Source organism: Melospiza georgiana, chromosome 2 (genome assembly GCF_028018845.1).
Source record: "Melospiza georgiana isolate bMelGeo1 chromosome 2, bMelGeo1.pri, whole genome shotgun sequence".
NCBI classification, from domain to species: Eukaryota; Metazoa; Chordata; class Aves; order Passeriformes; family Passerellidae; genus Melospiza; species Melospiza georgiana.
In genome coordinates, this window is record NC_080431.1 from 9,439,462 (window position 1) to 9,457,009 (window position 17,548).

Consider the following 17,548-nt stretch of genomic DNA (forward strand, 5'->3'; position numbering starts at 1 on the left):
CTCAACCAGTGTTATTCATTTGCTCAACATTTATTCCTTTTCAGGAACCATAATTCTTTAGAGTATGACTTCAACCTACATTTAGACACATCCAAATTACTGCAATAACTATAAAATCACTGGTATCATTTTAAGATGTTGGGTTTCTCCCAGAGATTATTTGTGCCCTGTCCCTGATATCTTTTATTAAAAATCCTTTCCTTAGATTTTTTTCTACTGAGAAGCTGAGAAGCTTCAGGAACAAAATGTAAACAATGGTTATCTGCTACTGTAGAATGCAACAGGTGGATCTGTGATTGGTCTTACGTGGTTGTTTCTAATTAATGGCCAATCACAGTGAGCTGGCTCAGACTCTCTGTCTGAGACAGAAGCTTTTGTTATCATTCTTTCTTATTCTATTCTTAGCCAGCCTTCTGATGAAACCATTCTTCTATTCTTTTAGTATAGTTTTACTGTAATATATATCATAAAATAAGAAATCAAGCCTTCTGAAACATGGAATCAGATCCTCGTCTCTTCTCTCATCCAAAGACCCCTGCGAATACAGTCACAGTGCACCTCATAGACTTGACTGAATTTACTTATAAACGCCTCTCTGATATTCTCCGTTTGGAGAACTGAGATGTAGAAAAGGTAAAACCAAACTGGTCAAAGACATGCACTAAGTCATTCATCTAACTGAGCATCTTCTATGGCTGAATCTCCAGCTCTAACAGACCTCCATCACACTGGATTTACAAACCAAGCCTCAAAGAAGCTCAAGCTGGAGAGCCAGACTAGGAACAGTAAACAGCCTGCCCCCCTCATTTGGGCAAGTTCAGAGAGGCAAACTGCTGAGAACAACGACCAATTTCCGTGGGCAAGGCTGTAAGGCTGTGTAAGTTCTGCTGCACCCAGCTGTGAGCCCTGAGCCCACGGGTGAGGAGCCCCCCGAGCTGTACTCACACTGATGCGCTCCTCCCTGTCGTCAATGCGGACTTTGTCCTTCTTCCAGTAGATGGTGGGCTCGGGGTGCCCCCGGGGCGGCTGGCACTCCAGGATCGCAGGCTCCCCCGCTGCCACCACCACGTCCGTTGGGTTCTGCCGGAAGTCATCCCGCAGCACTGCAGCAATAAATGAAGGAAAAGGGGGAAAAAAAATAATTAACAGAAGTGATGGCATTGTAAGTGGAGGAAAAAGAATGTAGAAACACATAGTATTAAACAAACAAGTCTCAACTATTATTAGTGGATGACTTTGCTTCTTATATTGACTGTAAAAGATCTCAAAAATGAAGCTGGGAAGATATGCCTTTTTGTCCATTGGAGTCAGACTTCACACACAGGCAAATTGGCTTTTGTTTTCCTTTTTTTTTCCTTCCAGATAAGAACACTGCTCTGTATTTAAGTTACAAAGATGTGTAGCACCCATTACTCCTCTTAACTTTGACAGGATCACTTTCCATCATTAGAAAAGCAGTTCTGTAGGTTGGGAGTTGAGTACTTTTCACGACAGAAAACAACCTGCTGAATATCTGCCTTGTGCGGGTCTCCGATTCCAGCACAAGGTAACAAAGGGACAGAATTAATACTGAACTGCAGAGTTATACCTTGGCCAAGGGCATTGCCATTATTACTGTTACTATTGTATTTCTGGCTCATGGATGCTAAAATGGTCACCAGTTCTGAAAGGTGTCAAGAGAAATAAAACTGATAGTAATACACTTCCAGCATATTTATTTCTTCCTTCTATATTTTTAGTTCTAATATTTCTGCCACCTTGACCAGCCCTATCCTACTACATTGAAAAGAAAGAGCATTTAAATCACCAAGCTGTTTGAGAACTAAATTAGGCTACACAGACTGGCTTCTTATGTAAATCAAGCTTCTGTAAAGGATTAGGTCCAACTAGCTGGCTTCAGTGTGTTAGAATGATATCCACTTCATCCTTATTCTTCCGTGTGTGTCCTAGTCTCTAGGTTAATTGACATTCTTATAAACATAAAACTGAAAATAGCTCTAGATGAGCTACTGAAATAGAATTTAGGGCATTGCCCCTCCTTGAATTCCAGCTAAGCATGGCTTTCATTACAGCTTTAAAACAGTTCTCGCCCTTAATGGAACCAGGGCCCTCTGAGAAATTAGAAAACACTGTATCCTAGTGAAGGGGCAAGTCAGGAAGAGTTCAGCAGAAATTGCTCAGTCTCATTTCATAAGCAGAGATAATTTACTGCTTTCAATGTTAATAAAACGTGCCCCATTTTAACATTTGGAACTGAATATTTTTCTCTTCTGTAATAAGCCAGAAGAAAAATATGATTAATACATAGAAGAATTGGTCCCTGAATAGTCTGAGGTGAGTGGGCTGTATGTATTTGGCACTCGAAATGACATGGAGGTAACTTTTATTGTTCTCCATTTTGGGATACACAGGTAGATCCCAGAGGAAGGAGGGAATTAATTGGAAGTTAATTCCTTTTCTAACACACACACAAAAAGAGTGACTATTTAGGTCTCGCTCTTGAAGCATAAAATAAAAGTGACAGGAGGCAGCTGGCAACAAATGCAGCTCTGGCAAGAACCCGTAGTCTTCTGAGGTGACACACCCAACAGACAACAAAAACCTCAATCCCCAAATATTTCTGAGAAATCCAAACCTTCTGATGCACAATAAGCAAATTGGCAGAAATGGAATTTATACAACTTCAAGATCAAACGGAAGAAGTAACTTATATGATGAAGTAACTTAGTGCGATGAAGATCATGGGCTGCTGACTATTGGCAGTACAATACTTTGGAAAGCCAAGAAAGTCAATATCATGGGAATGTCAGAGAAAGAACCAGAAAAAAAGTCTTAAAAAACCATGTTTGTTAGGAAAGCAGTTTCGTATGTCTCTGTGATCCCCATGATACACAGGAAGAACAAGTACTTCTAGACAATGCAATGCCCACATTTGTATAAATGGTAAATAGATGAAAAAATTAATTTCTGCTACTATTATTACACACAAAATAAATATTATTTGTACTGTCTTGGTTCTACATGTAATTACAGAACTTCAATGCAGATCCATTAGTGGCAAATCCCCAGAAAAATCAGCAGATCCCACCACATAATGGCTTTATATTCCTGACTCCTAACTCCTGGCAGCAATATTAAGGAAAGCATTTTCCTTGAACATTTCACACTGCTGTATGAACCTGACAAACACAGTTTCTTGCAGTGATACACAGCAAATTACATTAACTTTCTCTGAATCATCCCAGCAACTGTGTAAGGCTCCAATCAGCCCCAGAATGAGGCTAAGAGGTGATTTGATTTTATCACATTCCTTTACCCAAAGCCGCACTGCAAAACTGGCTTGAATAGAAGACAAAATTGATGCTACAGGCTTTGCTTAATCTTGCTCTGTACCTCAGCACATACCTGAATCTTGAATAGGTATATCTCACCATTTCCATCTAAAGAATTCTGTGTTTTGGAGGGGAAAAAAAAAAGGTTGGAGAAAAAAGAAAGAGGGAAAAAAATAAAGCAGTGACAGAAAGGAAAAGATAAGAGAAAAATGCATGAAATAGAAATTAAAGTGAGAAAATAACTCTGAGAGGAAGAGGGGGAAGACTAACTTTAGGGAAACAAAAAAAGAAAAAGCCAGGTAAAGGAAGGGAAAAAGAAGAATAAAAGCAGAGAGAAAAACAAGGTAAAGAGCAAAGGCAGCCATTCCTGTGATTCAGTATTTTAATGCAATCTAACAACAATGAAATAAAGCACAGACGTTCATCTGATCAGCCTAATCACCCCAGAACATCCAAATACCACCCCAAGAGAGAGGGAGCAGGGAAGAGGAGGGCAGAGCATGAGCTGGTGAGCTTGGCTGTTCTCCTGGGGTGGCACAGTAAGCCACAGAAGGAAGAACCATCAGCTGGGAGCTGAGTTCGCATGTACTAGCACAGTAAATGGAAAAGCTGCAGCACATCTTGGTGCACTCACCACACCTAATGGTACAACCATCTGTGAAAACAGAAAACTGATTGAGAGCTGCAGAATATTCCTCAGCCAATTATCGACAATTGCTAGGTAGTTCCAAATGACTATTAGTGTGCCTGAGAAGACCCTCTCCCCACACAGGCACAAGGCTTTTGTTCACCTGAGATGCCAGCCCTCCTCAGGGCCCTTTTGGCAGGGCACAAACACTAGTGCTTTATAAATTGAACACAAGCAGCAACATGTTGCCATCAGCCTCCTCTTCCTCATTCTTTCTTGGATGTTCTTGCTTTGCTTTATTCCAGTTTTGGTGCTTGCATGGGTGTTTCCCTATATTTTTGGGTGTTACCTCACATTCTTTACTGTGAGGGTGGCGAGGCCCAAAGAAATTCTGGATGCGCCATCCCTGGAAATGTCCAAGGCCAGTCTGGGTGGATCTCTGAGCAACCTGGTCTAGGAAAGGTGTCCCTGCCTCTTCCTCATTTTTTGTTGGATGTTCTTGCTTTGCTTTATTCCAATTTTGGTGCTTGCATGGGAGTTTCCCTATATTTTTGGGTGTTGCCTCACATTCTTTGCTGTGAGGGCAGCGAGGCCCAAAAAAGTTCTGGATGTCCGATCTCTGGAAATGTTCAAGGCCAGCCTGGGCGGATCTCTGAGAAACCTGGTCTAGGAAAGGTGTCCCTGCCCATGGGGTACTGGGTGATCTTTAAGACCCTTCCAGGCCAAACTTTTCTCCTATTTTATGACTAAACAAGGGGTGTCAAAGGGGAAGATGGCCCCCCAGCCCTGGGAGTGCAGCACAGCCGTATCCCAGGGACTGCTCCCCCCACCAGCCCAACAACAGCACAAACACCCTCACGTTTCAAAAGGCAAAACCTTGCAAGGGCAAAAGCTTCCAGATGGCTGAGCCCCACTGTCTGGAAAGGCACCGAGGGACAGGAGAGCTGCAAAGAGCAGCTAAAGCCTGCACAGAGTCTACAACGGCGCTGCGGACAAAAGTTAATTAAAGTTTGATCGGTCTCTTTGTGGCTCACACAAGCTGATGCTGCTCAAACAAGAGAGATGGCTGCAAGCAGTCATGGCTGTCTTTAAGGCAAGCAAAGCCCTGCACAGCCATTTCCAGGTAGCCAGGAGTGTAACCAGGGAAAGGGAGCACATCCAGCAAGGGGATAAACACACAGACATGCACCTGCCAGAGAGAGGGATGAGGGGAAGGAGCAGAAAGAAGCCCTGCTCCCAAGGCAGCTGCTAACCAGCACCTGCCAGCTCAGGCCCAAATCCAGGCCTCGGTCAAACCGAGGCTCATAAACACAGGGAATTACATGGAAACTGAATTAATTTCCTCAGCTGAGGTTCCAGCAATTTGTTTAAAGGAAGTGGAGACAAAGGCACGATGTTTATGGGGTAGGAGGGAAGGTGGCGGGGTCAAAATTATTCTAGGCTAGATATCCATGCCTTAATCCTTCTTTCCAGCTTTTAGGCCCTTAGAAAGAAAACATTTTTATAGGATTTACATTTACATGATGATTACAAATAACCATCTGTCTGCTTCCACTTTTTCAATCAGGTCCATGTCCCACGAGCCCCCAGCCTGTGGTCAGAGCAGCTAAGCTGGAAGGAAGAAGTGGATGCCCGTCAGGAGGCTTTGGGATAATTGCATTCTTCTCCCACCAGCGCTTGTCTCTCTACCTCCTCCCCCTCTGTGTGCATGGCGAACATCTGAAATTACCAGGGACAGGAGGGAGGGAAAGAGTATCTTTGTTGCCCTTTTCAATGAATTATAATGTCTTAAAACACAGCTACATCTGTTGTGCTGACTAGAGGGTATAAAGAGATATCGAGTAAATATTAATGCACTTCTGTAACTTGGGTCCTGGCAGCTCATCTTCCCCCTCCTGTCCTGTTTTGTGCTTATCTCAGAATTATGTTATTCTCATAAAAAGATTTTACACAGCCACATCAGTGATGGTTTGGTCACCTGCCACACCACAGGTAGGTCTCTCCTGCTCCAAGGCACTTCCCCACAGGCATTTTCCTAAATCCTCATCTCTCCACCACTGCTTTGGCACTTCCCCCCTCTGATACATACTGATATGAACAATCGACATGAGTTATTAAGTCAAATAAGTGCCCAGATGTCATGCAGTGGACAGATTAAAGGATTATTATACTTTAGGTAGCATATGGTGCAGGGAGGTATTTTAGATCTTGACTAATGTGTATGATCTGCTGAAATGGTCCCTGAGCAAGCCAGCACTACCTGCTGAAAGAGGGTGAAAGAAAAAAAAAACAAACAAGGGGTCACAGACAACTTCCCTTGTGAAGAATAATAACAACACACTTTGTTTGAAGATGCTGCTGCCCAACCTCTTTGTTTCAGCAGCTGTCTCTGCCTCATTTTGCAAGAAAAAATGTAACAAAAAACACCCAACCTTGGTAATAGTCGTAGGCAAGACTCTCAGGGAGTTCTTGAGCTCCCTCTGCATGTGCAGAGGAAAAAGCTGCAGCTATGAAAAAGCTGCCACCTCTAAAAACCTATATTATAAGAAGCTATACATTTTCTCCTCCTGTTTTTCCCATCATCTGCCTATCTCCTGATACTGATACTCCCTAACAGACACAAATGTTAGTTAATACACCATGATTCAAATATGTTCAGTGAAATGACATCCCAAGTCCATGAGAGTGATTTTCAAAGCGTTAGGATATTTTCAAAGAGTCTAGCAGCTTCAACAATGTTTGATTCGTAAGGTTCCTAGAAATCAAAGTAACGACCAGCACAGAGACACCTGCATCAAGGAACAAAAGAAGAATCTTTTTCCTTGCCAATTCAGCAATTTTCTTTGGCTTCGTCCCTTTTTCTCACTCAGTATTTCATGTGCTTAACCAGTATTTACAGATCAGGGTAACTTTGTAGGCCTCAGTAAAGACAAAAATGTGGAGAAAACCCTGACACATCCTCTACAACTTCTAATGGTTCATATACACAGATATAGACATACAAAATATTATGATGAACATTAATATTTAGATGGAAAAGTGTTGCTTCTAAAGACAGAATATATTAAACGAGGTGAACAGAGAATTACAGTGTTGAGGTGGGTGAACAGACGGAGACATTCCAAATGGAATCAGTAGGAGATAGCTGGCTTTTTGCCTCTCCTCATAATTGTACTCTGAGGTGTACCCCAACTTGCTGACTTTATAAAGGTCAGAAAAGAAGACCAACTTTTTCCTTTCTTATTTACAGCACACACTGCCAGGAGTCAGACTTTGAAATCTTTCTAGCGCAGTTAAGGACACTGCTGACCTATTTTCCCTTTTTACACAGGTACACAAGTGATAGATATTGCAGACTTTAGTTTAGGATTTCTTTCTGATTTTTTAAAGGCTGCTATTTGGCTGAATTAAGCATATGCAACATAGCCTGAATATACTTACTGCAAAATTGTATAATATCCTTGCCTTTCTTGTGATTCACTATGATCACTTGAATGCAATCTGACACCTCTATATTTTTTTTTTTCCTGAAAGACTTTATATGACTACTAGATCGCATGAAGAGAGGAGAATTTTCTAATTTAGAACATAACATATTTATGTTTAAGCCTCCTGATTGAAAACAAAGTTCTATCACCTGTCTTCCTTGCAATGAATCCCCGGTAACCTTCTCCCTCTTTTTTAAACTCCCACCTCCTTCCACCAGCAAATTCTGAATGCTGCAGTTAACAGTCAGCAATCTCATTACCCATCTGCTATAAATCTTCAAAAGCATCACTGTGTTTTGACAGTCAAGAAAGGCAAAGGGAAGCAATAAGCATAACCAAGTATTCTTTATGAATGCAAATATCCTGAAGACCACATTGAAGTAATTTCAGAAATCTAAAGCTATACAACGTAATACGTTGAAAAATTTTCCCTAGGATACAGAACAGATTTCTTTTTTCTTATTCTTAAAGCATAATCAGTCTTGATGAATGCACTGCACAGATTGCTAATGTGAACAAGAGGCACATTACTAGGAGTTTTATTTCACTGAAACTGAAAGCCCAACTACTTGCTTAAAGTTCAGAGACTTTTCTAGAAGAACTGCTACCATAATTATAGGCAAGAAACTTTTAAAAGTGCATGGTCTGCTGTAAGTCTTAAAATTTAACAAGGATCAGACATTTAGTAGTTTATCTCAGATCTGAAGATAGCTTTTACATGATCTTCACTTTTAATGGACTACATATTCAGAAAATCATGGGCACTACCGACACAAAAAAATTACTTATTTATTTTTTTAGCAACTTATGTGACTATGAGCTGTGGAAGCAAACATAACTTTAGGAAACACCAGATGAAATTTGAACTGACACTTTTTCTGTCACTTTTATGTCAGAATGTCTTCTTTACAGCAGGAATATGGGACAAGTTTCACCAAAAGCACTAGAGACTCTTAAAATCCCATCAATGATGCTTCCCTCCCAACAACAACACAGTAGGGAAGGTTTAGGAAAAGCAGAAATCCTCCACAATGTCCTAGGCTACTGTTATAAAAGGATAGTTTGGACTTTGCCCATTTGACTTTGGTTGTCAACCAATCAAAAAAAAGAAACTTAAAGGAATTATAAATACATAAAAATTTTCAAAAGCACCATCATTCAGAAAACCTCAGATGTTACTGATATACAAACAAAACTCTGGTAGGAGATTTTCACCATGTGGTTGAGAAGAGCACACATAAAACTGCACTGTACATTTTGAGTCTGTGTGTGCAGCAGAAAGACTCCCCAGAAAGGGCAGATTTCATTAGTGAGGTTCAGAAAAACCGGTATATTAACATTCAGGTTTGCTGTTGTGAGTACAAAAGTTGCACTGCCAGGTACCTGTAGCACTTCATTAGCTCAACCTAATGAAAGTTACCTAGAGTTTGAGACATTGACCAATTGCATTTTTTTCTGTCTCCAAACTGAAGCTGGTTCTCCTACAACCACTTCAACTCCATCAGTCCCCTGAGCTTCCAGTTCCAGCCAAGCCAAAACACCTAAAATGTACATGTGCCCTCAGTAAAACAAAGGAATAAGAGCAGCTGAGAATCATGAAAATGAATACAAATGAATGAATATTTCTTCTATGAGAAATATAGAATGTTACATGCTTCATTTAGCCAATATAATACAGACTGCAATCTCAGTGCTCCACTGAAGTGTGAATAGCCTCTAATAAACTTCTTGTGTACACATGCACAACACATACACAACAGCTGGGATGCTTTCCCATCTTGGCAGGGGGCACTGCCACATTACTGCTATACTTCAGACACATTAGGCAAAGCATCAAACAAAATAGGCCATTGCCCAACACAGGAATCCTCCTCCATCCATCCTCCATTTCCCCATGCCCAACCATGGTCTCTATCTTTTAATTATAAGCTTAAACTCATCTACTCAATTTTCTGTGAACAGGAATTATTTTTTTTTGTGCTGCTCCCTTCAGAAGTCAGGACTGGAAATGAGATATTTGAGCAGACATAGCAAGGCATGTATTCCTCGATAAGCTTTTGTAACTCCATCACGAGGGGACTGTGCAGCCACACTTCATCAGACATGGAGCGTGAGATATGCCCACAGCTGGTACACAACACCAGTGGGAGCTGCCTGCTGCTCCTCAAATACTTCCCTGCCCATCCTGCAAACTGTCCCCATGTCAATTTTGGGGTGCTTGCCAGATGCCATTTCAACAGGCTCCATAAGGCTGGCTGGCCTCATGTGCTCTGTCCCACAAACAGGCATGTCACAGCACACAGGCTCAGCAGCAGCATCTCCTTCTGGATCTGACCTTCAGTCACCAACCTTCTGAAAGGCTCAATGGTTTCCACTTTTTATAGAATTTGTCCCAGCAAATACAGAATGAAAACTGGAAAAGCACAAAAAGTGCTCACATGGCTGTTACTGAGGCATGTCCAGTCAGCATGTCCAGGCCCTGTCACAAACATCTTTTATGGAAAATCCTTTCCTTAGGATTTTTCCTCCTGAGAAGCTGGGAGGCCTCAGGAACAAAATGTAAACAATGATTATCTGCTGCTGTGGAATGCAACAGGTGCATCTGTGATTGGTCTCATGTGCTTGTTTCTAATTAATGGCCAATCACAGTCAGCTGGCTCAGACTCTGTGTGAGACACAAGCCTTTGTTATTCATTCCTTCTTTTTCTATTCTTAGCTAGCCTTCTGATGAAATCCTTTCTTCTATTCTTTTAGTATAATTTTAATATAATATATATCATAAAATAATAAATCAAGACTTCTGAAACATGGAGTCAGATCCTCATCTCTTCCCTCATCCTCGGACCCCTGTGAACACCGTCACACGGCCCCCTCTGAAAGAATTTACAACAAAGCCCCACCTCTTAAAATTCCTCTATCACTTGTCTATATATATCACTACTTATTATTTTAATTCAATATTATTTAATAACATTCAATAAATTAAAGAAGTAGGGATGCATGGCCTAGAGAAACTGTTCTTTAGAGCATCCACTCTGTCACCTCTTAACACAATAAAAACTTTTTCTTTTTCCTATGTTAGGGTCATTTTTGAAGCTTTGTCATTGGATTCTTCCTTCAAAAAAGGAATTTCAAAATTTTTGAAATATAAGAATGGACAAAAAAAGTTAGAGGACATGTTTTCTGTATTATCTTGACAAATGCTAAAGAATTTATCTGTCAATTATTATTGTATCATTCTTCATAATAAATTTAAGTTTCCAGAGCTCTAAAAACAGAAGGAGCAATGTGATATGTAGAATCTACATTAAAGTGCTCTTTGGATGAAGTAATTTCAGTTCTGTCAACACATTATCAACTAGAAATAATCCACAAACATCTAGATAAAAAAGTAGTTTTCTATGGTCTAAACATGAAATGAAAGCCTCAGTTTTCAGATTTTATTCAAAACAAAGCAGAAACTAGTGTAATTTACCAGTAACTTTTTGCAGTTTTGATCTGTTCAAACAGCACAAGGAATTACTCCAATACAATAGGAAATATTCCACTCTCCCACTTACTCTCCCACTTATTTTCAAAAGTAAAAAAAGAATGCAAGAGTTCACATTTCCCTCATTATTATTCACAACACCATGCAAGAGGAAAGAAAAGAAAAAAAAAATAAAGAAGCAGAAGCAAAGGCCAACTGTAATAGCCTGAAGCAACAATTTTGAAAGGGGAGCTTAAGCACCCAGAGAGAAACCAGAACCTGGATGTCCAGCTCCAGCCTCCAGTCACCCTGTGCTGTTCCTGAGATTGCAAACGACCTTCAACTGAGGGCTTAGACTCAGACACACTCTTGAAAATACAGCAGTATAATAGCTGGGATTGCAGTAAATGTGAAACTTTTTTTCCCCTTTTTTTTAAACTAATATCACTGTCCCAAAGTGCTACTTCATGTACAACAAAATTTACACAATAAAAATAAACTATGAGTACAAGAAACTAGAGTAATAAAATAAAGACCCCACATGCCAAAGATCCTTATAAACCCTTGGTGCTGAATATTCCTCTGGCAGTTCAGTACAAGAGAAAATCAGGATAACCACAGACCTGCTGACTCCTTTAAACTAAGAGAAAACTGACAAAGAGCACACCACAACTGTGTACCCCACAGCAGGAAAGCAGCAACCTGAGATATGCCTGTGAAACAGCCTTGAAGTTACTCAACAGCTGGAACAGCCCTTCCTAGGAAGGGCTCACATTCCTCTGAAGGGTCTGACAGACCTCTGTTAATCCCACGTTAGAATACAAAATCCATTTTACAATCTATCCTCTTCCTCTTACCTCCCTTCCAACTGCAAGTGTAACAAAGACTCTGATCCAGCTCAGGCAATATTCCACAACTAAATGTTAAACAGGTTTCACATTTAAAGCAGGTTTCTGTTTAAAATGGTAAACAGAAACCTCCCAGCACATTTAAGTCACTCGTTTCCCTCCTTAGCATGGATTTTAACTAGACACACAGTACCTGGGTCTGTAGTTTCCACAAACCAGCTAATCTGTGTACATTTATAGAGAAACTGTCATTCTTTGATTGCACTGGAAAGCAAGAGGCTATACCAACTAGATAAAATATTCAAGCACCATATGATAGGCAAAGCACAATATTGAAAGAGGCAGATTAGATTATTAGACTCGACAGGATTGGATGGAGGGAGTTTTTAGCCTCCACCACAGTATTCACCTGGGATAGACTTTAGGCCAAATACTACAAACATTTCCTTCCATGCCAATTAGGAAAGGGGAAAAAAAAAGCAACAACTCCTGTTGCTGAGGATCTTTAACCCAGATCACTCTACTGACCCAGTTCACAGCCCAGATTCATAAACAACTGAGAGAATGACAAGCTATTAGAAGCAGAGGAAATAAGTGGCCAGGAGAGAATAGTACTACTTAAAGCAGATTTTCCAGCAAGGAAAATATGTTGTTAAACTATGCAGTATGCTTCCCCTTATTTAGACTAAGGAATTTAGAAAAAGGAATATATAAAATGCAATAGCTCATATAACCAGTGAATGCTATGGGATTTCTCTGAGATCAGGAGAACTGGAAACATTCTGTAGTTCACTTGTGCAGCTTCAATTAAGGCAAATTGAATTAAACTCTCCCTCGAGGAGGACCTCTGTAGCTCTGCTCCTCCTTTTCTGAACAATTCCAGATGTAGGTGTAGCACATTTTCAGTTTCTCTCTGAAGAATTCCACATGCCTGGCTGTGCTCACAATCATACAAAGAGGTGAACTTTTGTGGGAGAAGACATGGGGCGCTAAACAATGATCAGTCAATAGCTGCTACACGTCTGATTTTACAACTTAATTCTGTTCAGAGGTGCTTCCTTCCTTCCTTAGGAACAGACAGATCTGCTGGAAACAACTCAGAAGAGATGGAAACACTTCTGCTGCGAAGAAATGGAAATCTAGTACTGTGTGGCTCATGTGCATGCCAAGTGGCACTTGGTTTTCCAGAATTCATTACCTGCTTAAGAGTTCTTCTTTGCTCTTCCTTTCACCTATTCAATCCAAGGTACTAATCAGGCTTCCTTTTCAAATGCCAGCAGTACCCTGACTTCTGTTGCAAGGAATCATCCTTCTAGAGAGGGTCTGCAGGTTCACCTTAACACTGTGAAGCTCAGAGACCAGAACTGCCAACCTTGGGAGACACTTTTGGGTCTGGCTCAAGCAGGAGTGACAGAACTCCTGCTACAGGTCGAATTGCTGGCCACAGTTCATGGCTTTTCTCCTTCAGGGAGACATCTGGCTGGAATGTTCTATCCCCCTCAAGGGCAGGTTTTACATCAGCTCCATTTTACTGCAACTCACCAAAGTTTTCAACACCTCACTCCACTAAAAGGTGGTGACATCAATGAAATAATTTATTTTTAAATAGTAGATCACAGAGCTATCCTATGAACAAAAGACTATACTAAATCAGCAAAACTAATACTGTGCTTAAGATTTTAAGATTTTTCTTCCTCTTCTTTTCTAATCAAACATCTAGGGGCACTGAGCTACAACCCTCCCTCCTTTGTCAAATGGCTAAACAGAAATGACAACTTTGGCAAAGCAGTAAATTCAATCAATACCTGAAATTACTGAACATGAGCACTTTAAATCCACATCATGCAGGATCTCAACAACACCTGAATATACATTTGAATTTAAATGCAGGCAGCCTAGAGCTGTTATGTGGGATTTTACCTGGGATTTCTGGGCATCCAGGAGCCTGGACTGCAGCCATTCATCACTGTTACACTGGGCATGTCAGGAGAGCTGGTAGCTTGGACTCAAATCCCTACCAGTCCTTTTTAAAATAATAAATCCAAGACATTTATTCAGAACCTGCCTTCAGATCCTACTGGCAGTGGTAAATCCATTAAACTTTGCTTTCACTGTTCACGATGTTTATAAAAATAGTAGGTGGAATTACAAACCAGCAATACAAAGCTTGGTATTTTTTCTCCTCAGATGTAATAATGAACTGGATAAGAACAAAGTTGACCCAGGGATTTCAATACAGAAAGTTTCATTGGAAGCCTGAGCAGTAGTGTGCAAACCCATGTTTTTATGTCAATATAATAATGGCATTTCTACGCCTATTAATAAAGTATAGATCTACTGCTGAATTCATGGTTGAAGTGACATCATAAAATGAGTTATATTTCTTCTTAAACTATATAATTAACTCTTAATGAACCCTTTCCTTTTCCCAGTAAATTCAATTTTGTCTAATCCTTGGGTTTATGGTAATGTTGAGCTCATTAAAATGTTACTTAAAACTCATTAAAATGCACACTGAGAGGTAACAGCTTCATTGCAGTAATATGTTGTAAAAGAAAAAAGAATGCTTTATTATCATTTAATTGTTTCCAAAACTGAATGCATTTGCATAGTGATGAGGTTCACAGGATATTTTCAGTAGTGCTCAATAATTAAGCAGCTCAGTAATTAAAAATGCATTTTCTAAAAATAATTTTATGTTCTTGCTTACTCCCTGTTGTTTTTTGCAATTGGGAGAAGTGTTCATGTTGATACAGTTTAAAGAACGGAGAAACAGAGATACCTGAACTGACATTCAATAAAAAAGATAACCATTAAACCCCTTGGTAAATTCCTGTTTCAAAATAATAAGGTAAAACTGCCACAAATATATATTACAATTCAGACTTCCTAAGTCATTTTATATCCCTCCAATCACTTTTTCAACACCAGGGACCACCAGGAATTATGCAGGGGGCTTTCAGTTGCAAAGCCTTACTCTCATTTTCATAATTTATTGCTACCATAGGTTTGCACATGATAGAATCCCCAAGCAGAGGTTGGCTGGGCCCTGGACTTGGCCAGGACTTGGCTTGTAATAAAATTCTGGCCAAAAGCGTGCCTCAGGAGTAGAATTTCCTGTCCTGTAATGGTGGATATTATTATGGATAGGTATGTGGTTCAGAGATCCATACTAAACATGAAAATCCAATCAGACTTACTTTAACTTTCTATTGGAATAAATTGCTGTGCTGGTTTAGTAAAATTCAATGTGTTAATTCATAGTAATGAGTGAAAATGTAGTGATAAAACAGGTAAAAAGAAAGAATAGAAGTTACATCTTGGTAAACACTAAGTGTCTGGGGTCCATTATTTGACATTAGGGTAGGAGATATTTTGCTAACTTTTATTTTAACTCCTGAAACTGATAGAAAAGCTGGCACACCTTGCCAGGGTACACAGCCCAGACTGTTAGATGAGAAAAACACAACTTGGAAGCCTTGAGTCATTCAAGGAACTGTCTAATGCAACAGCATTTAAGATGTCTTGAAGCATTAATTTAATGTCAATCACTGTTCTTTTCTATGGCTTTCAAATAATCATTCTATTCTATAAAATTCTTTAATGTACAGATATCACAATGCAATCAATATGCATTTCTATGACTTGTGGAAGTTGATTAGCATGCCAAAGACACAATTAAACTTAAATATAGATGCAGCACGTTAGACACATTAGTGTAAGGGGAACAAAAGAGAAAAGTAGTCTGTGAGCTTTCAATCTCTATACCATTAGTAGAGAATAACAGATTAGAACAAAAATAATTTAAAGAAAAAAAAAAGTGAAGCACTAGCCAGATTTAGCAATTTCAACAGCTGAAATTATTGTATGTAATAGGACAGCATTTCTGTGGTACCATGCTGGAATTTACAAAATGCAACCCAGTTATCTGGCTTACCACAGCTTTCCTGGGTGAGTCTGGACAATTAACTGATCTCAGACCCCAGATGCAGATGGATGATCAGACTTCTTTTGCTGATTATTTAAATACATCAGTCTCGTTGAGCTTTAAAATCTCCTCTCTGTACTTTCTAGAGTTCCTCACACAGTGGTCCAAATGACAATTCTGTCATGCCTAACTTAATAAAATTTATAAAAACAAATCTGGGACAATTTTTTTGTGAGATATCAGTATGTGGGCTGAAAATACAATACAATAAATCAGGTCATATTTCTTAATTTTGCTTTTGATACTCCTTGATAAATCTAACTTTTCTCACGGAGATTACTATTTCTACACTAATTTACACCTCATGTTGTCAGTTGTTTCAAAAGAAAACAAATAACATGTCTTTTTAGAGGAGTAAACAATCTCTCATTTTATCTTTATTGCACACACTAGCAGATAAGTCATTTCTCCCAAACACTCAGCAAGATGGAAATAAATAATTCTGAAAATAAGTAACTGGCATAATAAGAATTAATGCTGAAAACCCTCTCCATTATATTCTCTTCTATTAAGCAAAAATAAATGATATACCATAAATATAAACCAGAAGATGGATGGTACACTGAGAAGAGAGAAAAAAAAAGAAAAAAAGAAGGAATTACACATTTTGTCTATTAGTTTTTCTCAATGTAAGCACTATGTAAACTGAAAAATTAGCAAGTTATCTCAAAATGACCACAGAACACCTTGTCGGTCATATAAGAAAAATGGAAGACTTGAATGGGGATTTCCACTTTTTCTCCCTATCGAGACTAAAGACACTTGAGTCATACAACCTCCATGCTGATGGAAAACATTCATTCAAAAACATTGGAAATCCTTCCATTGCCTGCTTGGAATTAATCTCAATCATAATGATGGTTCCTAGAGTGGATCTGTTCATCCTGACTCAGTTCAAGACTCAACTTTTTACTGTCTTTACTCAAAGCAAAACCTTTGACAAGGAAAGCTGAACAGTATACTACCACATACTGTTGGAAAATCTATAAAGTAATAATGGAAAAAAGGGGGAGAGGAGAGAGGAGAGGAGGCTCCCTCTAAAAAAAGCCAAACCCAAACATCAGAAAGAATCACAAACTGTATCTCTTGCTATGGAAAACAGAACTGGGTTACATTTCTGTTTTCCTAATATTTTCTGCCATAGTCAAAAAATGAGGTTCATTGCTAACAATAATCACCCTCAGGTTCTAAAACACATCCAGAAGTATGAACTTGTTTCAAATTTTTTAATTACCACGGCTTCTGTGTACCTTAGTCTGTATTTTACATTTCTTTTATGAAATACCAATTCTTCCACCTCAGTACTTAACTGTCAGAGGCATTTAGCATCACCACTGAAACCACGTCTGCTCAAGGCCACACACCAGCCCCGCTGGTGTCCTCCTCCCCAGCAATACACTCTGTCACAGCTGCTAGAGACTTTTATATGAACACACTGTTATGTTTGCTCAATTATTTCATCACAAAAAAACCCGAAACAATATTAAAAGTAGTGTTTGGTTGTCGCACAAGTCTTTGGGGGTCGTCACTGATGAAGGCTCTGTGGTTTTCTTCGTTGTTTTTTAATTCACTTTTGGGCTACACACGCGCACTAAGCTAGTACAATGTAAGCTAAGACTAACGTATCACTGCATCTACATATCTACATATAAGTCTCTTATGATTAGCATTTTCTTGGACTCAACTAGGTTCTTTGGTCATTTTTAGCAACTGTATTTTCAGCTTCTTTTTTGTGGACTTTGAGAACATCTGCTGGGAAGGGGGGGTGGAGCCTCTCTTCTCTCTCTCTCCTTTG

General features: G+C 39.5%; 1 protein-coding gene across 5 annotated transcripts in view; it reads right to left on the reverse strand.

Annotated features, from left to right (window-relative positions):
* ROBO2 (roundabout guidance receptor 2) overlaps positions 1-17,548 on the reverse strand; it is an 866,123-nt gene that overhangs the window by 149,529 nt on the left and 699,046 nt on the right. For all 5 annotated transcript variants that reach the window (XM_058019193.1, XM_058019191.1, XM_058019192.1 and 2 more), the window contains exon 3: positions 946-1,103. In XM_058019193.1, the coding sequence (XP_057875176.1) occupies positions 946-1,103 (158 nt within the window). The remainder of the gene's footprint in view (positions 1-945; positions 1,104-17,548) is intronic.